Source organism: Hippocampus bargibanti, linkage group LG13 (genome assembly GCF_051943395.1).
Source record: "Hippocampus bargibanti isolate YZ-2025 linkage group LG13, ASM5194339v1, whole genome shotgun sequence".
NCBI classification, from domain to species: Eukaryota; Metazoa; Chordata; class Actinopteri; order Syngnathiformes; family Syngnathidae; genus Hippocampus; species Hippocampus bargibanti.
The window spans coordinates 11,465,270-11,488,664 of NC_142746.1; the positions used below are offsets into that span (position 1 = coordinate 11,465,270).

At 43.2% G+C, this 23,395-nt stretch overlaps 2 protein-coding genes and 1 non-coding gene across 5 annotated transcripts; 2 read left to right on the forward strand and 1 right to left on the reverse strand.

Moving 5' to 3' along the window:
• Nucleotides 1–923: 923 nt before the first annotated feature.
• polh (polymerase (DNA directed), eta) lies at nt 924–6,757 on the forward strand. 2 transcript variants are annotated; one of them, XM_089011503.1, is made up of 10 exons: nt 924–1,204; nt 1,735–1,869; nt 1,939–2,174; nt 2,592–2,755; nt 2,963–3,066; nt 3,141–3,260; nt 3,321–3,444; nt 3,557–3,622; nt 3,827–3,999; nt 5,524–6,757. In XM_089011503.1, the coding sequence occupies exons 1-10, from the start codon at nt 1,068–1,070 to the stop codon at nt 6,158–6,160; spliced, it is 1,896 nt and encodes a 631-aa protein (XP_088867629.1). In that variant the 5' UTR covers nt 924–1,067; the 3' UTR covers nt 6,161–6,757. The 2 variants fall into 2 exon arrangements, with proteins under 2 accessions (XP_088867629.1, XP_088867630.1); XM_089011504.1 differs by having other exon boundaries at nt 1,073–1,204; nt 1,818–1,869.
• A 405-nt stretch (nt 6,758–7,162) lies between these two features.
• On the reverse strand, nt 7,163–23,374 carry gtpbp2a (GTP binding protein 2a). 2 transcript variants are annotated; one of them, XM_089011507.1, is made up of 12 exons: nt 22,919–23,374; nt 21,816–21,842; nt 20,897–21,012; nt 20,696–20,804; nt 20,418–20,615; nt 20,169–20,343; nt 11,493–11,712; nt 10,332–10,467; nt 9,088–9,146; nt 8,855–9,026; nt 8,614–8,778; nt 7,163–8,460 (listed from the first exon to the last, which is right to left on the reverse strand). In XM_089011507.1, the coding sequence occupies exons 1-12, from the start codon at nt 23,114–23,116 to the stop codon at nt 8,269–8,271; spliced, it is 1,767 nt and encodes a 588-aa protein (XP_088867633.1). In that variant the 5' UTR covers nt 23,117–23,374; the 3' UTR covers nt 7,163–8,268. The 2 variants fall into 2 exon arrangements, with proteins under 2 accessions (XP_088867633.1, XP_088867632.1); XM_089011506.1 differs by having other exon boundaries at nt 20,897–21,081; nt 22,919–23,371.
• trnal-cag (transfer RNA leucine (anticodon CAG)) lies at nt 11,987–12,069 on the forward strand. The gene has a single exon. It is a non-coding gene; the product is annotated as a tRNA-Leu (tRNA).
• Nucleotides 23,375–23,395: the final 21 nt, after the last annotated feature.

The window sequence follows — 23,395 nt, forward strand, 5'->3', positions numbered from 1 at the left end:
CCAGGGATGAACCAGAGAGTAACTGAGCTTCAGTCCATATAAAATAGACCTAATTGTTTTCCCACTTTAACACATTTCCTTCCCAAATGAAAGAGAAGTTGAATATTTTTTGGGAATATTTTTTGGGAAGTTTAATTCAACTCCCACTTTCACTAAGGTTACATTATTTCAATATTGCGCCAGAGCAAATTTCAGATAATACATTTATTATGTAACCAAAGCTTTGGATACAGTACAGTACTGATAAATAATAAAGCCGTAATCATCAATTCCTGCACCCTTTTCTTGTTTATCTTCCTCTTCTTTCGTTTTCTTTGAAATTTTGCAGCCAATGCTTTTGACCTTGCAAATTGACCATCCTCTTCTTCTTCTTTTCCATACGATTTGAGTAAATATCAACATTTCCCCATCAATCCAAAAGAATGGACTGACCAAACCACACAAAACTTGATGATTCCAAAAGTAAAACACTTCAACATAACATTTGTGTTTGTGTATAGTCCCACTGGCAATACGTAAAATTAAGATAATTAAGGCTATGTGACTCTGGTGAGTATTATTGATGTATATATGGGATTATTTGTGTTTTTTATTATTGCAACGTGGTGTGGTGTTATCAAGAAGTGCCACTGGTATTGAGGCCTGCCACAGCAGTACTTATTGAACTGTACTGGTGCAGATGGTCTCAATATGACTTTAATATTTGGGCAGAGTATGTTCAGGACAATCGATTATTTGCTATTTTTATCATCATGCACGCATTCTTAATATGCCTTGTCTAGTTTTAACGCCGTTTTCTGTTCGGTGTCCGCAGATCTCCGGATATCTGCGTCAAAGTTATTGGAGAGACTTCGCGCTGATTGGTCAATATTATTGCGTCATCTAAAGGTATACATGTTTGTCTGTCCACTTTTGATGACGCACTTATGTAAGACATGGAATTGCGGGAACTGAAATCTACCAGCGTTTTCGTTCCCGGACGAACTATGATAGAAACTGTAAACGCGACTATTACATAACGACGTTGTTTTGATAACTCGTGACGAATAGTCAGTTGTTCTTCAGTCATGGAATACGGAAAGGAAAGAGTGGTGGCGTTAGTTGACATGGACTGTTTCTACGTGCAAGTGGAGCAGAGACTGAATCCTGCCATAAAGAAAACACCCTGCGTAGTGGCCCAGTACAAAACCTGGAAAGGCGGCGGGTGAGGTTCTCCCACGGAGATGTTATTTTTCAATGATAGATTCCATACAGCTGGCAAGTTTTGTCATCTGGAACATGCCACTGTCCCATGGTGCCCATGGTTATATTAAATCCCGGATTAATGTTGACTGTTTAGAATTACAATCACGACGCCAAACAGACCGAATTATTCACCCTTTGAAAATCCAGAAATCTAATGAAACCCATGTGCATTAATCTAAAAAGGCATGGCTTTCTCGACGAATTTTTGTATATCATATGTATGTATTGGCTCTCATTTTATTATGCAGGTATAGCTTCTTTCATATTACCGTTCTTACACTATTTTGAAATTGAAATGAAGTAAAAAAACGTGTTAACAAGAATGATATGACATCAATATGTATCTATGTATCAATCAGCATGTCAATATCATAACTCTGTCATGCAAATTGAGGCAAATAGATGGATTAATTATTTACAAAAATAATCATTGTAAATAAACATGATTATGATAAACTACTGTCTTACTCATCCACTTTCCTCATTTAGCATCATTGCAGTGAGTTATGAGGCCCGGGTCCATGGCGTGACAAAGAACATGTGGGTGGATGATGCAAAAAAACTGTGTCCAGGTCTCCAGGTGGCACGAGTGCGCGAGTCTCGCGGCAAGGCGGACCTGACCCCGTGAGTCATGTCCATGTTATAATTTTAATGCCATTAAAGCATAATTGATTTTATAAATGTTGTGTGCAGTTACAGGGAGGCCAGCGTGGAAGTGATCAAAGTCATGTCTCGCTTTGCGGTAGTCGAGCGGGCCAGCATTGATGAGGCTTACATGGATTTGACTGTGGCTGTCCAGCAGCGGCTCAAGGACATGACGGAAAAACAAATACAGCCTCACTTACTCAAGACAACCTGCATCCAAGGTTATCCTCACAATTCATCTGAAAGAGAGGAAGAATCTGTCAAGGAGGCCATTTTTGATAAAGGTAAGCAGGGCTGTAATTTGTCCTTTATAACTATAGAAATATATTTAAATTCTGCAGACCTGCTATGATATTTTAGGAAAGTACTCTGTCTTTAAAAAGTGTCTTGGGGGTGTTTATTTACTCATTGTGTGGAGTCTAACGAGGCGTAGTGTTGACGTCACTGCGTCAACTAGATTTTATTATGAGAATGGATAGATGTCGGGTCAACTCAGGTTTGATCTAAAAGATGGGGAAAAATAATTATGGCCAGCAGATAGCAGCATTGGACGTCTTTTGGATTAGCTCACTATATGTCACAATAAAGTGGAGACTCAGAAAACCTGAACAAATCGTCATTGCTCTCCATTAAATCATGAAGATCATACATTATTTACATAAGCAAATTCAAAACAAATCAATATCCGGTATGGCCAACAGAGACGCAGAGGACGGCGGGTGTCCAGCAGTGGCTGGCGTCTATGACGATGCCCAACTCTGCTGAGCTTCAGCTCACCGTGGGGGCTCTCATCGTGGAGGAAATGAGGGCGGCTGTGGAGGAACACACAAGCTTCCAATGTTCAGCTGGGATCTCACACAACAAAGTAAATAAAATTTTTATTTGACTTTGTTAAATCCGTTTAGTTTTGCTCAGATTATATGCAGAAATATTTTGATTGTAATTTTTACAGGTATGCTATGTTTACAATTATGCTACACTTGAGCTGTGTTTGCGATGTACACCGTTATTATACTCTGAAACAAAGCCCATTTGTATTGTGTGGGCAATTAAATTCCTATGTTTTTTCCAGGTGCTGGCAAAACTGGCATGCGGTCTGAACAAACCAAATCGGCAAACAGTACTGCCGCTGGACTCTGTGACTGAACTTTTTAGCACGCTGCCCATCAGCAAGATGTGAGCATTTCAGTGAAGGCGTTGCCAAGTGAGCCTCCTTCACTTATTATTCCGACTGCCTTTAATTTGTGCAGACGCAATTTAGGAGGTAAACTGGGGGTCTCAATCACAGACGCTTTGCAAGTGGAGCACATGGGGGAGCTGACTCGCTTCTCTCGGGCCCAACTGGGGAAGCACTTTGGTGAAAAGACCGGGTAAGGCTGGTGAACCAAAACTTCTGATCCTATCTTTATTGGATTCAATGCGTTTTGCAGTCAGTGGCTATATGATTTGTGTCGGGGTATCGACTTTGAAGCGGTGAAACCCAGGCAGCTCCCAAAATCTATTGGCTGCAGTAAGAATTTCCCTGGGAAAACATCACTGGCAACAAAAGAGCAGGTATTCAGTCCTGCGGTGATTTTATAACATGAATAAATCTTATTTTGTCAACCATTTGTATTGTTCCTAATCTTGTGGCTGTTTGTATTTTGTTGAATGTACCTCTGAGAAGGTCCAGTACTGGCTTCATCAGCTGGCTTTGGAGCTGGAGGAGAGGCTAACAAAAGACAGAGAAGAGGTAAGAAAAAGGCTTTGCAGCACTGACCTTTGTGTTTGGAGTTTCATTTTCCTCACTTGCATAGATTTTCTTTGCAAACTCTGTCTTTTTACCACATTCTATTTCTGAAGACCTATATTTTGTACTTTGAGGAAATATGCTAGGTGACTCTCACATTTCAAGCAAAGTTCCCTCATGATGCCTGTCTTTTTTTTCTCCTTCCAGAACGGTCGCGTGGCAAAACAGTTAACAGTCGGCGTCCGTCAGCTGGGTGACAAGCGGCCAAGTAGTTTCTCCCGTTGTTGCGCTCTAGTGCGCTATGACGCCGGCAAGTTGTCCAGCGACAGCTTTGCCATCATCAAGAGCCTAAACACAGCAGGAAACCAGCAGGCGGCATGGTAGGTCTAAATCAACCAGACGCAAATTGGAATTTAAATGTCAACTTCTTCTTCTTTTCCTTTGGGCTTTTCCCTTCAGGGGTCGCCACAGCGAATCAATGTCCTCCATCTAACTGGGTTTTGTGCATCCTCTTCTCTCACACCAGCTACCTTCATGTCCTCTTTGACAACATCCATCAACCTCCTCTTCAGTCTTTCTCTCGGTCTCCTGCCTGGCAGTTCAAGGCTCAGCATCCTTCTCCCAATATTTATACTCTCTCTCCTCTGGACATGTCCAAACCATCTCAGTCTGGCCTCTCTGACTTTCTCTCCAAAGCCTCTAATATGAGTTGAACCTCTAATGTACTCATTCCTGATCCTATCCAACCTGGTCACTCCCAACGAAAACCTCAACATCTTCAGCTCTGCTACCTCCAGCTCTGCTTCCTGTCTTTTCTTCAGTGGCACCGTCTCCAGTCCAAACATCATGGCTGGTATCACCACTGTTTTATACACTTTTCCTTTCATCCTAGCTGAAACCCTTCTATCACACATCACACCTGACATTTTTCTCCAGCCGCTCCAGCCTGCCTGGACACGCTGCTTGACCTGTTTTCCACACTCTCCATTGCTCTGGACAGTTGACCCCATGTACTTAAAATCCTCCACCTTCTTTATCTCTTCTCCCTGTAGCATCACTCTTGCACTTGGATCCCTCTCATTCACACACATATATTCCGTCTTGCTGCGACTGATCTTCATGCCTCTCCTTTCCAGGGCATATCTCCACATCTCCAGTTTCTCCGCCACCCGTTCCCCGTTCTCGCTACAGATCACAATGTCATCTGCAAACATCATGGTCCAAGGAGATTCTTGTCTAACATCGTCTGTCAGCCTGTCCATCACCATAGCAAATAAGAAGGGGCTCAGAGCTGACCCCTGGTGGAGTCCCATCTCCACCTTGAATTCCTCCGTCACACCGACAGCACACCTCACCACTGTCTTACAGTCATGATACATGTCTTGTACCGCTCTAATATACTTTTCTGTCACTCCAGACTTCCTCATGCAATACCACAGTTCTTCTCTGGGCACCCTGTCATACGCTTCCTCCAGATCTACAAAGACACAATGCAATTCCTTCTGGAATTTAAATGTCAACATTATTTGTTTTACACTCCAGTTATAGTTACTTCTTCTTTCTTTCGGCTTTTCCCTTCAAGGGGTCGCCACAGCAAATCAGTGTCCTCCATCTTTAGAGGTTTGATCTGCATGTTTGTTTTGGCCAAGCTTTTACGTCGGACGCCCTTCCTGACACAACCCTCTGTATTTATCCGGGCTTGGGACCTGATGTTTTTTTTTAACATTACACATTGATCACAACAAAGTAACCACTTTCAAAGCAATGCTGTGAGTCAGTGCATATCTACGGAAATTTTAAGTGCCTTTGATTAACCACAAATCAGGTCCAGCGGGCCTTGTAGGCTTGGCAGTAATTGTTGAGAATGGTTGCTTGTTTTCATCTAATCCTGCTTTGCAATGCAGGACTCCACCTCTGACGCTGCTGCACCTCTCCGCCAGCAAATTCTCAGATGCCCCTTCAGCATCAGCAGGGGGCATTGCAGGCTTCCTGAGTGCCAACATTGCTTCCACTCAAATTTTTGTCTCCACTAGCCCCACCGCACGCAAAACACCCACCACCATCCAGTCTTTCTTTCACAGGCAGCAAACGCAAACTGAGTCCTCTCCATCTTGTTTTGTCTCTTCGTCTGAAGACACTTCGGCAGGCCCTCGTGCTAGCAATTCCTCGTTTTTCCACAAGAAAAACACAGAAACATTTTCGAAGCCAATGCTCAATGTTGAAAAGCGAGATGATGAACCCAACTCACTGGCAACCTCTGTAGTGGACACCGTGGAAGACATGTTCAAGTGTGAGCGCTGTGGCCAGAATGTGCTGGCATGGGAGATGCCCGAGCACAACGACTATCACTTTGCCTTGAACCTGCAAAAATCCTTCTCCACTTCTGCTTCTTCCTCTTTCGTCAAAAGAGGGCTTCCAGAGGCGGAGGTGTTATCCTTTCGAGGCAAAACTAAAAGCAGATCATCAGGAGGTCCCCATCCCAAAAGACACTGCTCTCAAGGTGGAGGTGTGGGTACTTTGGATTCTTTTTTTCAAAAATAACTATCCTCATATGCAAAAAGAACTTCTGAAATCACAAAATCTGTTGTGACTTAACAAACAACTTAACATGCTTTGCAAATTTCGGACCACCACTTTCTTGATATGTATATTTTATTGCCTGATTTAAGAAAACTGCAAAATAAGTCGCTATGAGCCAATCCTGGCATCCGTCAATAGGCCACATCAGTGTTTGCAGTTATTGTATTTCACTTCCTCTTTCGGTTTCTATACATTATGTAGTGCTTTTTCTTTTTAAAAATGCTGTCATTTGTGGGAGGCTGAAAAGGTGAATGCAATTTCAGTTCCTTTCATTTAAGCAAAATTGACTTCATACCCTCACTTGAAATTTTGCCCACAGAATGAATTAAACTCTTTAAGATGCTGCACTGTATCATAAATGAGAAACTCTTGAAACAGGATTGTTCACAATAACTTGTATATTTGTGATTGTGATTTGTTAGAATAAAAAGCAATGTTGGATCCCAACCATCCCTGTTTTAAGACTTAGTTATATGTTGTGGTTAACACATTTTGTATTCACATAAAGAGCAGAAGCAGGTTTGCTTTGACCTAAATAAAAGCTAACTGTTATACCCACCATTGTCCAAATATTTTCAAACCTGATATTGTATTCTAATAGTTTAAAACACATTGCATGTTATCATTGTGCTAAATTAAAGTGGATGGATTTTCATTCGGCAATGGTTAATTTCAGGATATATTTTGGGAAAATGTCAACTGCTAATATTCTTTCAGCCATCCAATGAGGACATTCGATAAAATGGGACGTGTTTTGCGGTGTTACCTTCAGCATTGTGAGTCATGACTATTTTGCAAATGACTGAAAAGGTGTGTCTGCTGTTGTTTTGTTCGGTGTGTGATTACCATAGTCTTACATCATGTAGGATGGGCTTCGTCAAATATTGGGACTGAAACAGCAGTTAATCCTAGAGATTTTTAATCACATCCTTCCTTGGCAAAAGAGGCGTGCAATGAATTGAGTGTTTTTAAAAAAAGTCAAAATTTAATTCATGAACACCACAATACACCAATTGGATCTGTACATAATTGGTTCATACGTGACTACACGCTTCTGTTCATAAGGGATAGGTCATAAAGCTTCAAAAGAGGTTGATTGCAAATTATGAAAACTACTGTACTAGAAATACACCTGAGATGCACAAAAACAGAACACGTAGTAAATATAGACATCCATTTTTTTTAAATATGCTCTTTAAAAACAACGCAATGATCAAGTGGGGTGTAATGTGTCAAGGTGGTGTGGAAGTACAAAGTGTTAATGTAAGGCCCACAGCAGACTTTGTTTTGAATAGTACTTAACAGTCATATGTAAATATTTGAACCAGTAGCACCTGTAAGTTATATGTGCGTGCGTGTGTTTGACCTGCATGAATGACTTACTTCTGTTGGAAGGCACTACCATTAGGCACTGTGCATGCTTGTGTGTGAGGTGTCAGTAACTTCAAAAGCTTGCAGCAAAATAACAGTTTGGTTTTGAATTCCAACAATTCACATGCTGAATTCTCTGCTGGTGTATTAAGCAGAGTCACAAATACATCCGCCCACATGATCCCCATTTGCAGTCTTCACTTGAGCCAGTCATTATGCCTATTGGACAAACATCAGCCACTGAATGTATGGATATTTCAATCATGCAGGCTTGGTCAACATCTGCAAGAAAGTGTGTGTGGGCTTTGACACTGCTGTGTGTGTGTGTGTGCGTCAGTGCAAGTGAGGGCCCCCCCCCCCCCCAGCCTTGAATTGTGTGATTCGTGTACACTGTGATGTTAATGCCGCCACATCACTTCTGACGCTGGCTCAATGTTACTTTGTATTGGGCTTTAGTCACATTGTCACTCAAACACTAACTTTGAGAATGTGTATGTGCGTGTGGCTACATTCTATCGGCTTTTCGAGTATCTTGAAGGTATCAAGGTAAGGCGGTCTACGAATGTATACTTGTTTACCTTATACGGGCGAGTGCGGCAAAGAGTGCAGGCTGCCCTTTGGTGGAAGCTTGTCCGTTATAAAAACCAAAACCAAACAGCACTTGTGTGTTTTTCTGGGATAAGGGAAGCGTTCAATCTCTAGTCGTCATCTTCATCTTCGTCAATCTCCGGCATGTGGCGATATTGCGCAATGGGATACAGCTTGGTGACGTGGCCGATGCCTTTGGTGACTCCCTCTCTGAAGAGCACCTTTGCCCCCAACTTCAGGTACTCAGGATGTTTGAGAAATTTAAACTGGACGTTTGCTTTCTCCCCTGTTCTCAGCTCCTCCTGCCAGATGTAGAGGGATCGTAGTGTGAAACAGGAGAGAAAAAAATGAATGTTATGAGGAAAGTGGCAATTCAAGATGGCTAGTCTGTCGTGAAACCAATTGTGAGTCCAATGCATATACGTATGTGGTTCAAGCAGCCTCCAAAAACTCACCTTGTCATACATGGCTTCCACAGTGGCAGTCTGCCTCACATTGCCTATGTGCATGGTCACCTGGAAGCCCTTGTGGAAGGTCTTGGAGTGGAAGAGCAGCACAATCTCAGCCTCAAATATCCAGCAGATGGTCGGGTCCATCTCTGGACTCACCATCACCATTCCCTGTGAAACCGAAATGCAATCAGAAGCACTTAGTTGGCAAACACCGAATGGAAATATACTCGAGTCTGAGGCGGACCTTTCGCAGCAACGTGCGGTCAAAATTGCCGAGTGCAAGTGTGGCAGCCTGTCCAGCGCGAAGCACCCGGCAAGCTGAACGGTTCCTCTGGATGCTCCCGATGGTCAATTTGTGGAATTGCCCTGAGTCTGTGGGCCCGACTACCAGATCATCTCCCTCGCGGCAAATACCACTACACTCAAAAACAACACCAGTCAAAAAAACATTTGAGTGCTTGTTGCAGATGAACTAACCTGTACAATGTACCGCCGACCACAGTCCCCACTTCAGGCACTGTGTAGATCTCATCCACCTGAAGAGCAATATTTTTCTCTCAATCATGTCTTAAAGGACAACCGACGTCTCCAGACAAGTTGTGTCCATAATTTGTAAAATTGCTTCAAATGACTTCTACTGAGCGTATTTTACAAAGATTCCACCGCATATAGCTGTATTTTACGTTTTAAGATTCGCGCTGAATATTCCGGATGTCTTGTTTTTGAGTTGGTGACGAGTCCTCACCCTACGTCACTGAAGGAACACCCCTGACCGAGAAAGGACATACCTTGCATCACCTCAATGCATTTTGCGGTACTTTGTTTGGTCTGAAAACTTCGTGTTGATCCGTGTTGATGGCGAAATTAGAATGGTGAATCGTTGTGTGTTGCGCCAAGACTTCTACAGTGTATTTGATGTTCGCTTACAAAACGTCCTAGGAGACAATTTCCACGGAGCTTTGTCGCCCTCTTCTGCCTTTTTTGGGGTACTGTGAGTACTAAAGAGTTTGTCACTACTTTTCTCCCCAGATGCATCAAAATGACCGGAATAAATTCTTTAATCGATTGCAAACATGTATGCTTTCCTCTTCAGAACTATTTGAATCATATTCACAACTGGATGAGTAACAAGAAAGCATCTTTTCCCAATTTGAAGCCATTGTTTTGATTCTCGAGCAAGGCAAGACGTCTTGGCGTTACGCCAGGAACAAGTGGGCGGGACCTTCTGAAACTGGTCACTTCCGGGTTCAATTTGAAGTAGTTTTTGGACACTTTAAGTCATTTTTATTGGTGTTTTGCATTTGACTAAAATATCATACTGCGTGTTTGGTGTATTTTAGATGCTATAAAACGTTTTTTCTGATGTCAGTTAGGAAACAAAAGTTATGTTAGTTGTCCTTTAACCGACAACTTTGTCTCGTCTTAAGGCAGCTATGCACAAAAGAGTAGACAACTGTCCCTCGCACACTAAACCTCTGTGAGGAAAACACAGACTGACATAATATTAAATAGGACGGCTTGGTGCTTGCGGGCAGGATCTCGCTTAGTCCTCAATTGTTACATAATTGTTGTGATCTAACCTGTTATTCATGTTTACAGTTGCAAAGGCATTCCCCTGCACTTTCAGCTCAGCTACATTAAGATGACGAATGAAAGCGAGGTGAAAAACACAACATACAGTGCAACGCGACTTAATTATAGGATGCCAAGTGTTGCTTTACCTGAAACTCAGTGAGCTGCTGCATTAGCTCCTCCTGCTCCTTGCTGTTGCTGAGCGGAGGGATGATGTTGAAAAAGACCTTGAGGAGGTCCAGATTCTCTCCGGACACGCTGGAGACAGTGAAAACTGGTGTAATGCTGCCGGGAGGAAAAGTCACACAGTCAAAACGATGGTCGTGTCAGAGTACTTTAAGTGTTTCAGTATCATTAAAGTCATCATCAGTTATCATGTGGTTGAACAAATGTTGCTTCTGATTTGACATGTTTCGTACTCTTCCTGGTTTGATTTTGGTCGGTCGCTGCTTCTCGTGTTCTTTGTTCCCTCTGGTATTGATCTACTTTTTGTGAACAAAGGACTTTGATTCAAACCTTTTGCATCTGATGCTTTTGAGTCCAGCTGAATGAAGGAGCACTTTAGCGAAGATGCAGATTGCTACATTAGCTTCTTACACTAAATTGCAATTGTATAGCCATGTTATGTTGTGGGTTGTATCAAAGAATGATGCTCTTCTCACAGTGCTCAGTGTTTCCGTACTTTGTTATAATTTGCTGTGCGTGAACAAGTGGATTACTAGAATTTCCAGATGTTTGAGACATGAGTTAAGCATTTTTTGGTTCCATTACAACAACTAGCCATATGCATTCAAAAGTTTAGAGAGCATAAAATGTAGTTCACACAAAATGATTACAATGCTAAACGATCAAAATTTGGCATGGATGTTAGGCTGGAAGCTTCACTCGAGCCAATTATCCTAAAGCACAGGTGTCAAAGTCAAGGCCCGGGGGTCAAATCCGGCCCGCCACATCATTTTATTCTCCCCGCGAAAGCAAATCTAACCTGTTAAATTCCAAGTTGCTTGCTCAACTCCGAACCAAATTTTCAAATAGTCCCATATAAACCACAAAATCAGTGATTATTTTTACTTCAAATTTGAAAACGAGTCATGCATTATTTAGTTGTGTGCTATGTATATAATATGTGGAGAAGATTAAACATTTAAATGGTTTCCCAAAATTCATAACAGCCCTCCAAAGGAAACTGTAACTACGATATGGCCCACAACAAATATGAGTTTGACACCACTGTCCTAAAGCAATTGTGGATGGTGTCTAAAATCTACATACATGTATTAACATTTCATACTTGAGGGATTGGTACACACTTAGGCGACTGGGCAAACTGCTGCGCGGCGGCAACAGCATCGTCCTTGTTGGCCACAACCATAGGCACTTTGTTGCAGCCCGGCTGCTTGAGGACTCGCTCTAGCTGCCGCACTGTTCGCTCCACGGTGGCCCGCGTGCACAGGTCCACTTTGCTGATCACGATGAAGATGGGAACCTTCAGGGCCAGGGCTAGGCCGAGGTGCTCCCGTGTCGTGCCAGCTGAAAAGGAGTGGTTTAATGCCATGTCAAGTTTCTTCCTTCAACATCGCAGCCCGTTGAGTTGAGAGGAAGGTAAACAGCATTTATGACACTCTTTCTCAGGACATTAAATTGAGAGCTGCTTTTTTATTGAGTGAGAATTCAAAGAAGTCTATTTTCTTGTTAACACAAGTTAACTGCTGCAGCCAGGAGCACTCAACTGATAAACCTGCCCCACCATTCCTTGAGAGCCTAAACACTCAGTGTGTGTGATAGAATCAATATGTACAAGCATGTCAGGATGGCCGAGCGGTCTAAGGCGCTGCGTTCAGGTCGCAGTCTCCCCTGGAGGCGTGGGTTCGAATCCCACTTCTGACATGATGTTTTTGATGATCAACAGAATCCTTTAGGGATTTGATGGCTGATGCCACCACAGAGTCATAGAAAGTCTTTAGGAGTGACCCCTGAACTCCAAAAGACCTCAGTTTCCTGAGGAGGAAGAGGCGACTCTGTCCCTTTTTGATTAGGGCATCCGTGTTTGTTGTCCAGTCCAGTTTATTGTTGAGAGTAACACCCAGGTACTTGTAGGAGGTCACCCTCTCAATGTCCGAACCCTGGATGTTCAATGGTGCAGGTGACGATTGTTTCCTGCAGAAATCCACCACCAGCTCCTTGGTTTTGCCAGTGTTGATCTGGAGGTGATTCTGCTGGCACCAGTCCACAAAGTCCTTTGTCAGTCCCCTGTACTCCCTATCGTCTCCCTCTGTAATGAGGCCGACAATAGCTGAGTCGTCAGAGAACTTCTGAAGGTGGCAGGTTGGGGTGTTGTAGTTGAAGTCCGAGGTGTAGAGGGTGAAGAGGAATGGAGCCAGGACTGTTCCCTGCGGCGCTCCGGTGCTGCAGAGAAGCCTGTCCGACTCACAGTTCTTTACCCTCACGTACTGTGGCCTGTTTGTGAGGTAGTCTGTAATCCAGGATGTGAGGTGATGGTCGACTCCGGCATGCTGCAGCTTGTCCCCCAGTAGACTGGGCTGGATGGTGTTGAAGGCACTGGAGAAATCGAAGAATGTGATCCTCACCGTGCTCCCAGCATTCTCCAGGTGCAGCAACGCCGTATGGAGGAGGTAGATGATGGCATCCTCCACACCGATGCTGGGCTGGTAGGCAAACTGCAGCGGGTCCAGCGATGAGCTTGCCAGCGGTCGCAGGTGGGCGAGGACGAGTCTCTCCAGCGTCTTCATCAGGTGAGACGTCAGCGCCACCGGTCTGTAGCTGTTGAGCTCTTTGGGGTTGGCAATCTTGGGCACTGGGACCAGGCATGACGTTTTCCACAGCTGTGGAACTCTGCCCAGCTTCAGGCTCAGGTTGAACAAGTGCTGGACAATGTCACACAGCTGGTCGGAGCAGGTCTTGAGGAGTCGGGAACTGATGTCATCCGGACCTGCTGCCTTCCTCACCTTCATCCTCCTCAGTTGGTTCCTCACCTGCGCAGTTGTGACAGACAGGCAGGAACCAGGAGGCAGAGTGGCGGCTGAGGGTGTGGCAACGGTTGGGAGGGCAGATGTTGGTTGTGGAAAGCTGGTCGTGAGAGGGGGCAGGGAGGGTAAGGCCACAGTGAGAGTTGGTGCAGGTGCAGCTACAGGTGAAGTTGACGGTGGGCCGGGGGCGGCTGGCGTCTTGTCAAACCGATTGAAAAAGCGGTTGATTTCATCTGCCCAGTCCTTGTCTTTTTCGTTCAATGTCACTGGGCTTTTGTGGCCTGAGATGTTTTTCAGGCCCTTCCAGACACCAGCGACATTGCTGGCTTGCAGCTGCTCCTCCATTTTCATCCTGTAGGCCTTCTTCCCCTCTCTGATCTTCCTCCTCAGTTGGATCTGCACGGCCTTCAGTTCCTCTCTGTTGCCCGACACAAAAGCCCTTTTCTTCTCCTTCAGGAGGACTTTTATGTCGGGATTAATCCATGGTTTGTTGTTGGCAAAACACCGCACAGTCCTGGTGGGTACGGTGTTTTGTTCACAAAAGTTAATGTAGTCTGTGATGGTGTTGGTGAGTGAGTCAATGTCTTCCCCATGAATCTCAGTAAAGAGCTCCCACCTGGTTGAATCAAAACAGTCCCGCAGAGCTTCTTCAGCTTCTGTGGACCATCTTTTGATCGTGCGGGTCACAGCTGGTTGCCTCTGGACAAGGGGTTTGTACACAGGCTGGAGATAAACCATATTGTGGTCTGCTCTTCCGAGAGGGGGGAGGGGGGAGGGTTTGTATGCATCCTTGGCGTTTGAATAAAATAGGTCCAATATGTTATTGTCTCTGGTGGCACAAGTTACATACTGTGTGAATGTTGGGAGGGAGAATTTCAGGGAAATGTGATTGAAGTCCCCTGAGATGATAAACAAGGCGTTGGGGGACTGGGTTTGCAAGTCCATTATTTATATAATTGTATATAATTGTGTATAAAAAAAAAATCCTCATCTCACCCACCATGGGTGGTGTCTGTCCCCATTTCAGCTCGGGTCCTCTACCAGAGGCCAGGAAGCTTGAGGGTTCTGCGCAGTATCCGTGCTGTTCCCAGCACTGCGCTTTTCTGGACCGAGATATCCGATGTTGTTCCCGGGATCTGTTGCAACCACTCGTCGAGTTTGGGGGTCACTGCCCCAAGTGCTCCGACCACCACAGGCACGACTGTCTCCTTTACCTTCCAGGCTCTCTCCAGCTCCTCTCTGAGCCCTTGGTATTTCTCGATTTTCTCATGTTCCTTCTTTCTGATGTTCCCATCACTCGGGACCGCTACATCCACGACAACGGCTTTCCTTTCCCCTTTATCTATGACCACGATATCTGGTTGGTTGGCCATTACCATCTTGTCAGTCTGTATCTGGAAGTCCCACAGGATTTTTGCTCGGTCATTCTCCACCACCTTGGGAGGTGTTTCCCATTTTGACCTTGGGGTTTCCAGTCCATACTCCGCACAGATGTTTCGGTAGACTATGCCAGCCACCTGGTTATGGCGCTCCATGTAGGCTTTCCCTGCCAGCATCTTACACCCTGCAGTTACGTGTTGGATTGTCTCAGGTGCCTCTTTGCACAACCTACACCTTGGGTCTCGTCCGGTGTGGTATATCCCTGCCTCTATGGCTCTGGTGTTCAGGGCCTGCTCTTGGGCAGCCAGGATGAGTGCCTCTGTGCTGTCCTTTAGGCCAGCCCTCTCTAGCCACTGATAGGACTTCTTGAGATCAGCCACTTCTGCTATGGTTCGGTGGTACATCCCGTGTAGGGGCTTTTCCTCCCATGATTGTCCCTCTTCCAACACCTCATCCTCTGTTCCCCATTGACTGAGACATTCTCTGAGTACATCATCCGTTGGAGCCTTCTCTTTGATGTATTCATGGAGCTTGGATGTTTCATCCTGGACAGTGGCTCTCACACTCACTAGTCCCCGGCCTCCTTCCTTACGGCTTGTGTACAGTCTCAGGGTGCTGGACTTGGGATGGAACCCTCCGTGCATGGTGAGGAGTTTTCGGGTCTTAACATCCGTGGTCTGAATCTCTTCCTTTGGCCACCTTATTATTCCTGCAGGGTATCTGATCACTGGCAGGGCATAGCTGTTTATTGCCCGGGTCTTGTTCTTGCCATTGAGCTGGCTTCTGAGGACTTGCCTCACCCGCTGGAGGTATTTGGTCGTAGCCGCTTTCCTTGTTGCTAATTCGAGGTTGCCATTGGCCTGTGGTATACCGAGGTACTTGTAGCTGTTTTCAATGTCTGCTATTGTTCCTTCAGTGAGTGAGACCCCTTCAGTGTGGACTACCTTGCCCCTCTTAGTCACCATCCGACTACATTTCTCCAGCCCGAATGACATTCCGATATCACTGCTGTAGATCCTGGTTGTGTGGATCAGGGAGTCTATGTCCCTTTCGCTCTTAGCATACAGCTTGATGTCATCCATGTAGAGGTGACTGATCGTAGCTCCATTTCTGAGGCGGTATCCATAGCCTGTCTTGGCGATTATCTGGCTGAGGGGGTTCAGTCCTATGCAGAACAGCAGTGGGGAGAGTGCATCACCTTGGTATATGCCACATTTGATGGACACTTGCGTTAGTGGCTTATATATATATATATATATATATATATATATATATATATATATATATGGCTGGCAACCAATTCAGGGTGTCCCCCGCCTCGTGCCCGAAGACAGCTGAGATAGGCTCCAGCAACCCCCGCGACCCTAATGAGGAATAAGCGGTATGGAAAATGAGATGAGATATATATCCCTAATGGACAGAGGTGGCAGTGCCAGATCTCTGCTCTGATAGGTCTGTCCCTGTGCTAAGGTTGGGGGAGCAGTAGACTACTCCTTGAAGCTAATCTGATTACTTTTTTGTCTGTTTGATTACCCTCTAATGTACAATACCTGGCTCTGATTGCCCCATTAGCTCTGGTATCATCTCATTAGCATGACTAAGCCTATGTGGTAACGATCTAAGAAGTCTGTTGTAAGGATGGTCGAAATTAAACCTTAAACCACCATGGCGATATAGTGAAGGGTTTTGCTGTTTTACAAAAATTACTTCTTTTACTCTCCTTTCAAACAATCGATTTTCTTTCACTATGATTTTAAGGTCAATGTCGTCAAATGAGTGGTTGTTAGCTTAGAGTAAAAAAAAAGAGCCAAACATGAGAAAAATATCTCAAGTACGGCAAAGGAGGAATGATGGGATCTGCATAATCATTTGTGACCTTATTTTAACCAGTGCATTATATTTTCAACACAAACAAAAACACCCACAGCAATGAGATGTAACATATATCAATGACTTCATCGGTTTTATGTTCCAGTAGGTTGTAGTTACATTAGTGTCTCGGCAAGACTGACTGCTAAGTGCACACATATCAGCAGGTGATACGCCTCAGATTTACTAGCATGAAAACCAGCTGACCCAAAGATGATATTTAAAGAACGGGCCATTCCTGGTAACAGTGTTGCGTCTGTTGCGTAAGGTCAGGTTTCATGTGTGCACTTTAACACTGCAGCTGGTTGTGGGAACAAGGGGACGGAAGGATTAACCGTCCGTCATCAACACTGCTTATATCATGTATCAGTCGTGGAGCTGTAAGAGCCTATCTCAACAGAAGGCAGAATACACCCTGAACTGGTTGCCAGTGCATGGCAGGGAACACAGAGACCATTCACACCGTCACAACTGCACAACATTAGCCAATAAATAATGCTGCAGTTCTATGTCATCACCTGAAAGAAAATGTATTTGGATATTTGAACAAACAGATGCCAGAAGTAGACTTCAACATTAGGTCTTTTCCATTCCAAACGTGTCAGGATGGCCGAGCAGTTTAAGGTTGCAGTCTCCCCTGGAGGGGTGGGTTAGAATTCCACTATTGACAAGGCTCTCTTTGAAACCACCTGCACTGATATTGGTTGTAAACGATCAAAACAGTCTTCCTTTATGTAAATTCAGGCAGTACGTGTTATTAGCTGACGGGGTGGACAAAACTCATATAATAGTCAACACAAATGTGAAATAATGACATTGTTAGGGTGACAATTCAAAGCAGTCTATTTTTTTTATCACAGGACTTAACCGCAGCAGCTCAGGACACTCAATGGATAAACAGCCCCGCCTCTCACTTATCTGTTACATTGGCACTACTACATGTCACAGTATCTATGTACATATGTCGGGATGGCCGAGTGGTCTAAGGAGCTGCGTTCAGGTCGCAGTCTCCCATGGAGGCGTGGATTTGAATCCCACTTCTGACAACACAATGTATTAAACCTTCTGCAGATTTTTTTCACGAAAACTCACAAAACCAACTGACAAACCCAGTGCACCATCAATATAATTCAAACAGTACATACATATCCATGGCCTTGCAGGTGTGGAGAAAAACACAAATGTGAAAATAATGAAATTATGTGAAATAATGAAATTAATTGAGTGAAAATTAAAAATAGTATATTTTGGTGAACACAAGTTAACTGCAGTAATTCGGAGCACTCAACCGACAAACCTCTCGCACCCCAGCCAGCAAGGACTGTCAGGACGTGTCAGTCAGATTATTAAAGTGTGTCAGGATGGCCGAGCGGTCTAAGGCGCTGCATTCAGGTCACAGTCTCCCCTGGAGGCGTTGGTTCGAATCCCACTTCTGACAGATACTTTTAGCTATATTTATGAAAGAATACATTGACATGATGTGCCAGAAAAGTCAGCATCAGTCAAAGTCAGATTTTATTGTTACTATTTTATTTATATTATCTTCATGAATGTAGTTAAGGTCAAGTTGATACAATTGGTGTTTTCTTACTATTAATTTACACGGAACGTCCACATTTGAACACACGGGGGCATGAAGGTTTGCCAACGGCCACATGGTGTAATTTGTAGGGAGACAAAATAACATTTATTGCGCTGAGTTTGCTTGCTGCTCCGACAGTCCAGTCAAACGGGGACAATGGTCCTTATCTTGTGCAGCAACAGCAGGTTCTGTATGGAGATGTTTTCAAATAAATATGGCAGTGGACTGATTTCCCACTCACTTTGCATGTTGACATTGGGGAGTTCAATTTGAGTTTTTTTTTTATCTTTTGTGTCTTTTGTTTTTTTTATCTTTTTTTTCCAATTCAGCACACACCTTTGTTGCAGGAAGCCCTCTTCAAGCCAAAAACATGACTAGCTATGACTATATACATCGATATCAGTTATATAGATAATACTGCTTATTACGATACTATTTTCATTTCCCGGCAAATTTCTAGTGTTTTTATGTATAATTAGTTCCGTTTAGTACGATACATGGTTATTACAATAATCTGGTTACTACTGTGCCCTTTTTCATCTCCTGCCGGCCATTTTGCTATGTTTATATCGATACAAAAGCAGCGTAAAGGACAACCGACGTCACTTTTTTGTTTCCGAACTGAATCAGAAACGTTTTATAGCAACTTAAATACCCAAAACACGCAGTATGATATATTTATTCAAATGCAAAACACCAATAAAAATGACTTAAAGTGTCCAAAATGTGCAAAAAATTGAGCTGCGAATTGGGCATTTTCAGAAAGTCCCGCCCCCAGTTCGTGACTTCACGCCAAGACGTCTTGCATTGCTGGATAATCAAAACAATGGCTTCAGATTCGGAGAATATGCTTTCTTGTTACACATCCAGTTATGAATATGATTCAAATAGTTCTGAAGAGGGAAGCATACATGTTTGCAATCGATTAAAGAATTTATTCCGTGCCATTTTGAGGCAACATTGGGGGGAAATGTCTCACCCAAAAAGAGGCGAGAGAGAGAAAATGACCACCGAGCTCCTGTGAGGAATTAATCAGCCCGTTTCCACAGGATGATAAATTCCTTACATGGAGCTTGGACGCCCTCTTCTAGCTCTTTCTGGTGCAACACAAGGTTTTCAGACCAAACAAGCATTGACGTGATGGAAGGACTGCTACAATGTGTCCTTTTTTTCGGTCAGGGGCATTTCTTCAGTGACGTCACGTACGGACTCGTAACCAACTCAAAAACAAGACTTCCGGAATATTCAGCACAAGTCTTAAAACGTAAAATATAGCTATATGCGGTGGAATCTTTGTAAAATACACTCAGTAGAAGTCATTTGAAGCCATTTTACAAATTATGGACACAATTTGTCCGGAGAAGTCGGTTGTCCTTTAAAAAAAAAACAGTTTTTTGTTGAATTTTTGAAAGGAAATACGGAGTCATTAAAAAAAGTGCAAAGACGTTTTTATTTAATATATGTTTATTTTTTACTTCACTACTGTACAAAAGCCTGCTAGATACGCAATCCATGAACCCAATGAGAAAATTATCAAAGATCCCCCATTGTATTGCCTCATGCTTAATGCAGTTCGGCGCAGGATCGGATATATCGATAGTACTGTTATATCGATATTTATTCCGACTCCCGAGAATACTGATATAACGAGACTTTACTGTATAATAATAATAATTGTATTTTATTTATTATTGTATATGTGCTTGTCTGTGACTGTAAAGTGTCCTTGAGAGCTTTGAAAGGCGCTTGAAATACAATGTATTCTTCTTCTTCTTCTTCTTCTTCTTCTTCTTCTTTATTATTATTATTATTATATCAGTACAGAGTATAAAAATCGACAGAAGGATTAGTCAATCCAATTTACACAAAAGGACTTGTTCCAAAACAAAGTTGCTGAATGACAAATGTGTCTAATTTTAGGCAAGCTCGTTTAATTTGTTTGAAAGTGCAATTTTTGGGCTAAGAGTTTTGAGCGCAAACTGTGACTGTGCTCCACATCCAGCTTTAATGTACTAATATAAAGTACTAGTGCCCAGTATTCTGTAAGGAAATCTGCAGCATAAGGATGTACGTATTTCTGATCACCGTCTTATAATTACAAAATGCAATAAGATGGGCCAAAAATGTCCCGTTTGCAAAACACACTCAATCGAGAAATGCTCACTCACCAATGCCGGTATTTGCGCTGACAACAAGCATGGCGAAATCTGGGCAGTAGCTGGTGAGGCCAAAGATGGTGGTCTTCAAGTATTTATGGTGACCCGCCAGATCAATGAAGGTGATCATTTTCGAGGCGCTCTCGCAAATCTCCTCTGCCGTTCGAGATTCGCTGTAGTTCACAACCTGCACAAAAATGACAAGATGCTTTAATATACTCAGTTTGTTAGTTCTGGTTGATTGGTTATTCTTTAACACACCTCTCCTTTACTGTTAAAACCCAGGATCTCAAAACTGATGCTAGATGTTCTCCCAGTCTGGATTTCATGGAGGTGCCTGAAGAGGTTGAGTCTCGCTCTTCCTCGCCCATTATCGAGCTCGCCTTGCGTCAAAACACCCAGCAGGGTCGATTTTCCCGAGTCCACATTACCAATTACGGCCACTCGCAGGTCCAGGAACTGTCAGAAAAAGCAAAACATACAATATATTAAAAATGATGTTAGATGCTAATCTGTGTCTTAATTGTGGACTTGCTTACCTGCTGGTCATCTGGCACCTTACGAATTAGTACTTCGGCGATGGTAAGGGTCTTATCAGTGTCGTAGTCCACCTCTGCATTTCGAAGGATGGTGATGTCAGCCCCAACTCTGTCAGACAACCATGATTTTTTTGTGAAATTGAAATGTAAAGCATACTGTTTAAGGTTTAGGTTGGTGGATGGATTCACTTCAAAGCTCACTTCTCAGCCATCCTATGGAGGGTGGCCAGTGATGCCCTCATATCGTCCTCTGACAGTCCCACCAGCATGCCATTATCCTCCACTCCGATCTGATAGACAGCTTCTCCGCGACCCTCCTGGAGGCGCCATTTCATTTGTGTCACCAGGTGCTCAAATCGGCTTTGCGTGGGGTCTACGAGTTTCAGCTAAACCATGGATGAAAAGATCACAGAACTCAACAAACATTATCCTGATGCGAGCATTGCTGTTGCTAATCCACACCGGTGTCAGATTTCAACATGAAACAGACATGTCAAATTGTTGACCTACAAATGTTCTTCACACTGACCTTATTTTGAGCCTTGCTTTCATGGTTGAACTAAAAGAGGATGTGGTGTTTGAAGGTGGAAGGGTGGCATTTGATGAGACAACATGAAAATATATGTTTTCTACAATGTAAGAGTTGCTGTCAGGCCACAGGCTAAAACTTTTTGTCGTATGGAAGTCACTCATTTATCCTGGGGGTTACTTTTGAGAACCCCCAGGAATATGCAAAAAGATCTGTTCTAATGAATATTCAAACTGTTTTCATTTTAAACACACAAATATGGGAGTGTTGTATGTAACTGGAGTAAAACAGTCGGGAAAAAGCAAACACATTTCAATACATATTCAATTAACCGAATGTGGTTGTCAGGTTCAACAGACCATAAACAATAAAATAAGACCACACCCAACATTTTGCGCAATGGTATGTTTATTACCTATGAGTATTGCTTAAATAAACAATTCTGGCAGTGTCGCTGTGTGTGTATATATATATGTTTTTTTGCAGGGTAGGAAATTATTAGTATCAAGTGAAGTGTCTACTTTAAATCTCATATGATATGATTGACACCATATATCCTACAAATATATTGCTTTCCATGAAAGGCCTTACCTTATACTCTATATTTCCTTCTTCCACCTACAAAATAAAAATAAACAATGCATCAGACACATGCACACCCAAACAAAAGGCCAGTGATTTTATTCCACATTAATACAAATCACAACTAGAATGCTGTTTGTTTCACACCGATTTTGAAAGGGCCGCAGTTGTTGGCGCATCACAGTTTGGTTAAGACTGCAAGGGGTGTGTTTGTTGTGGAATTTGACTTCCAACATACATCAAAAAAATCTTTCCAAACCAACTCGGGCTGATCTGTCCTAACTAAGCTTTGGTGCATCAGCTCAACTCTCTATTCAACGAATGAAGCATTTGCTCGTGAAAGATGATACGTCTTCTAATACAACCAAAGGAATACAGTTGCAATTGAATTAAAGCCATGAGAAAGAAAATACCTGTATGAAATGGAATATGTATACCCAGAAGCAATTTGTGAAATAATATTTTTTGTCTGAATGAGCACAATTGTACCGTAATTGAAAAGATGAGACAAAGGCGGACCTATTAAATATGGAATAAGGAAACGTGTGCTGAATTCCATTCAACTTTACCATAACGTGCTACAACAGACTATTATGATTCTACATTTGCATACTACTGACGAACAGTTTGCCTTCAATGAGTTGTTATTTCATCAAAAGTGGGTAATTGTGTAACTTTATTACACTCAGACCGAAGTAAACAAACATAATGTCGTCTCAGGAACATATACGCTATCTTTGGAAGTACCGTACAGTAATATTAATACATTCCGATTGAGGACTCGTAACAAACACCTCCCCCGCCCATTTTAAACGATTTACAAACACAGCTGATGCTACAGTAGCATGCTAACAGCACTTTCGTGCGCTTGAATTTTGAGCTTTTATAGGCATTAAGGCCAGAAATTATTCCGGCAAAGTGGCTACGTGTCATAATATTGTACATCAAAACGCGAGAATAGCGAAAAAAGGTAGAAAGGTGCAAAAAAACGTAGCTTTATGCAGAAAGTGAAAGCGAACTGTTGTTGGTTTTTTATTTAATTAGCATGTACAGTATAAACAGAATATCAATCTTAACGATGTTAGCCTGTATTACCCACAAAACAAACGTACCTCTGGGGGTAGATAAGGGCCGTTGTTGCTCGGTTTGAAGCTATGAAAGTGTCGCGGATTCGCTCTCTTCTTTTTGGCAGAAGCCCGCTTGGTGGTGGGAGCTCGTCCGCAACCATACACCGGGTTCACTTCAGTCCGAGAACTGCTGCAGTCGTGTCCATTTTCTGAGCCAAAAAACTCGGAAAACCGCGCATCCATAAGCTGCTTTGCAGAGGGACGGCGGACTGGGACGGCTCTCTCAAAACACCCGAGGGGAACACAATTGAAGTTATCTTGTTTGAATGCGACTCGTTCTTTTTGTCAAGAAAGGGTTGATTTGGGAGAAAAGCTTGAGTCCCCTAACCCCGAATAAGAGGACCCTCGGAAGTCCTTGTAAATAATAACTGGGAAGAGATGGCGGTTTTGAGTTTTTTGAAGAAACACGTCACATTGTGAGGCGTCATGGCCAGCAAATGTAAGCTTTAAGTGTAAAGCAGC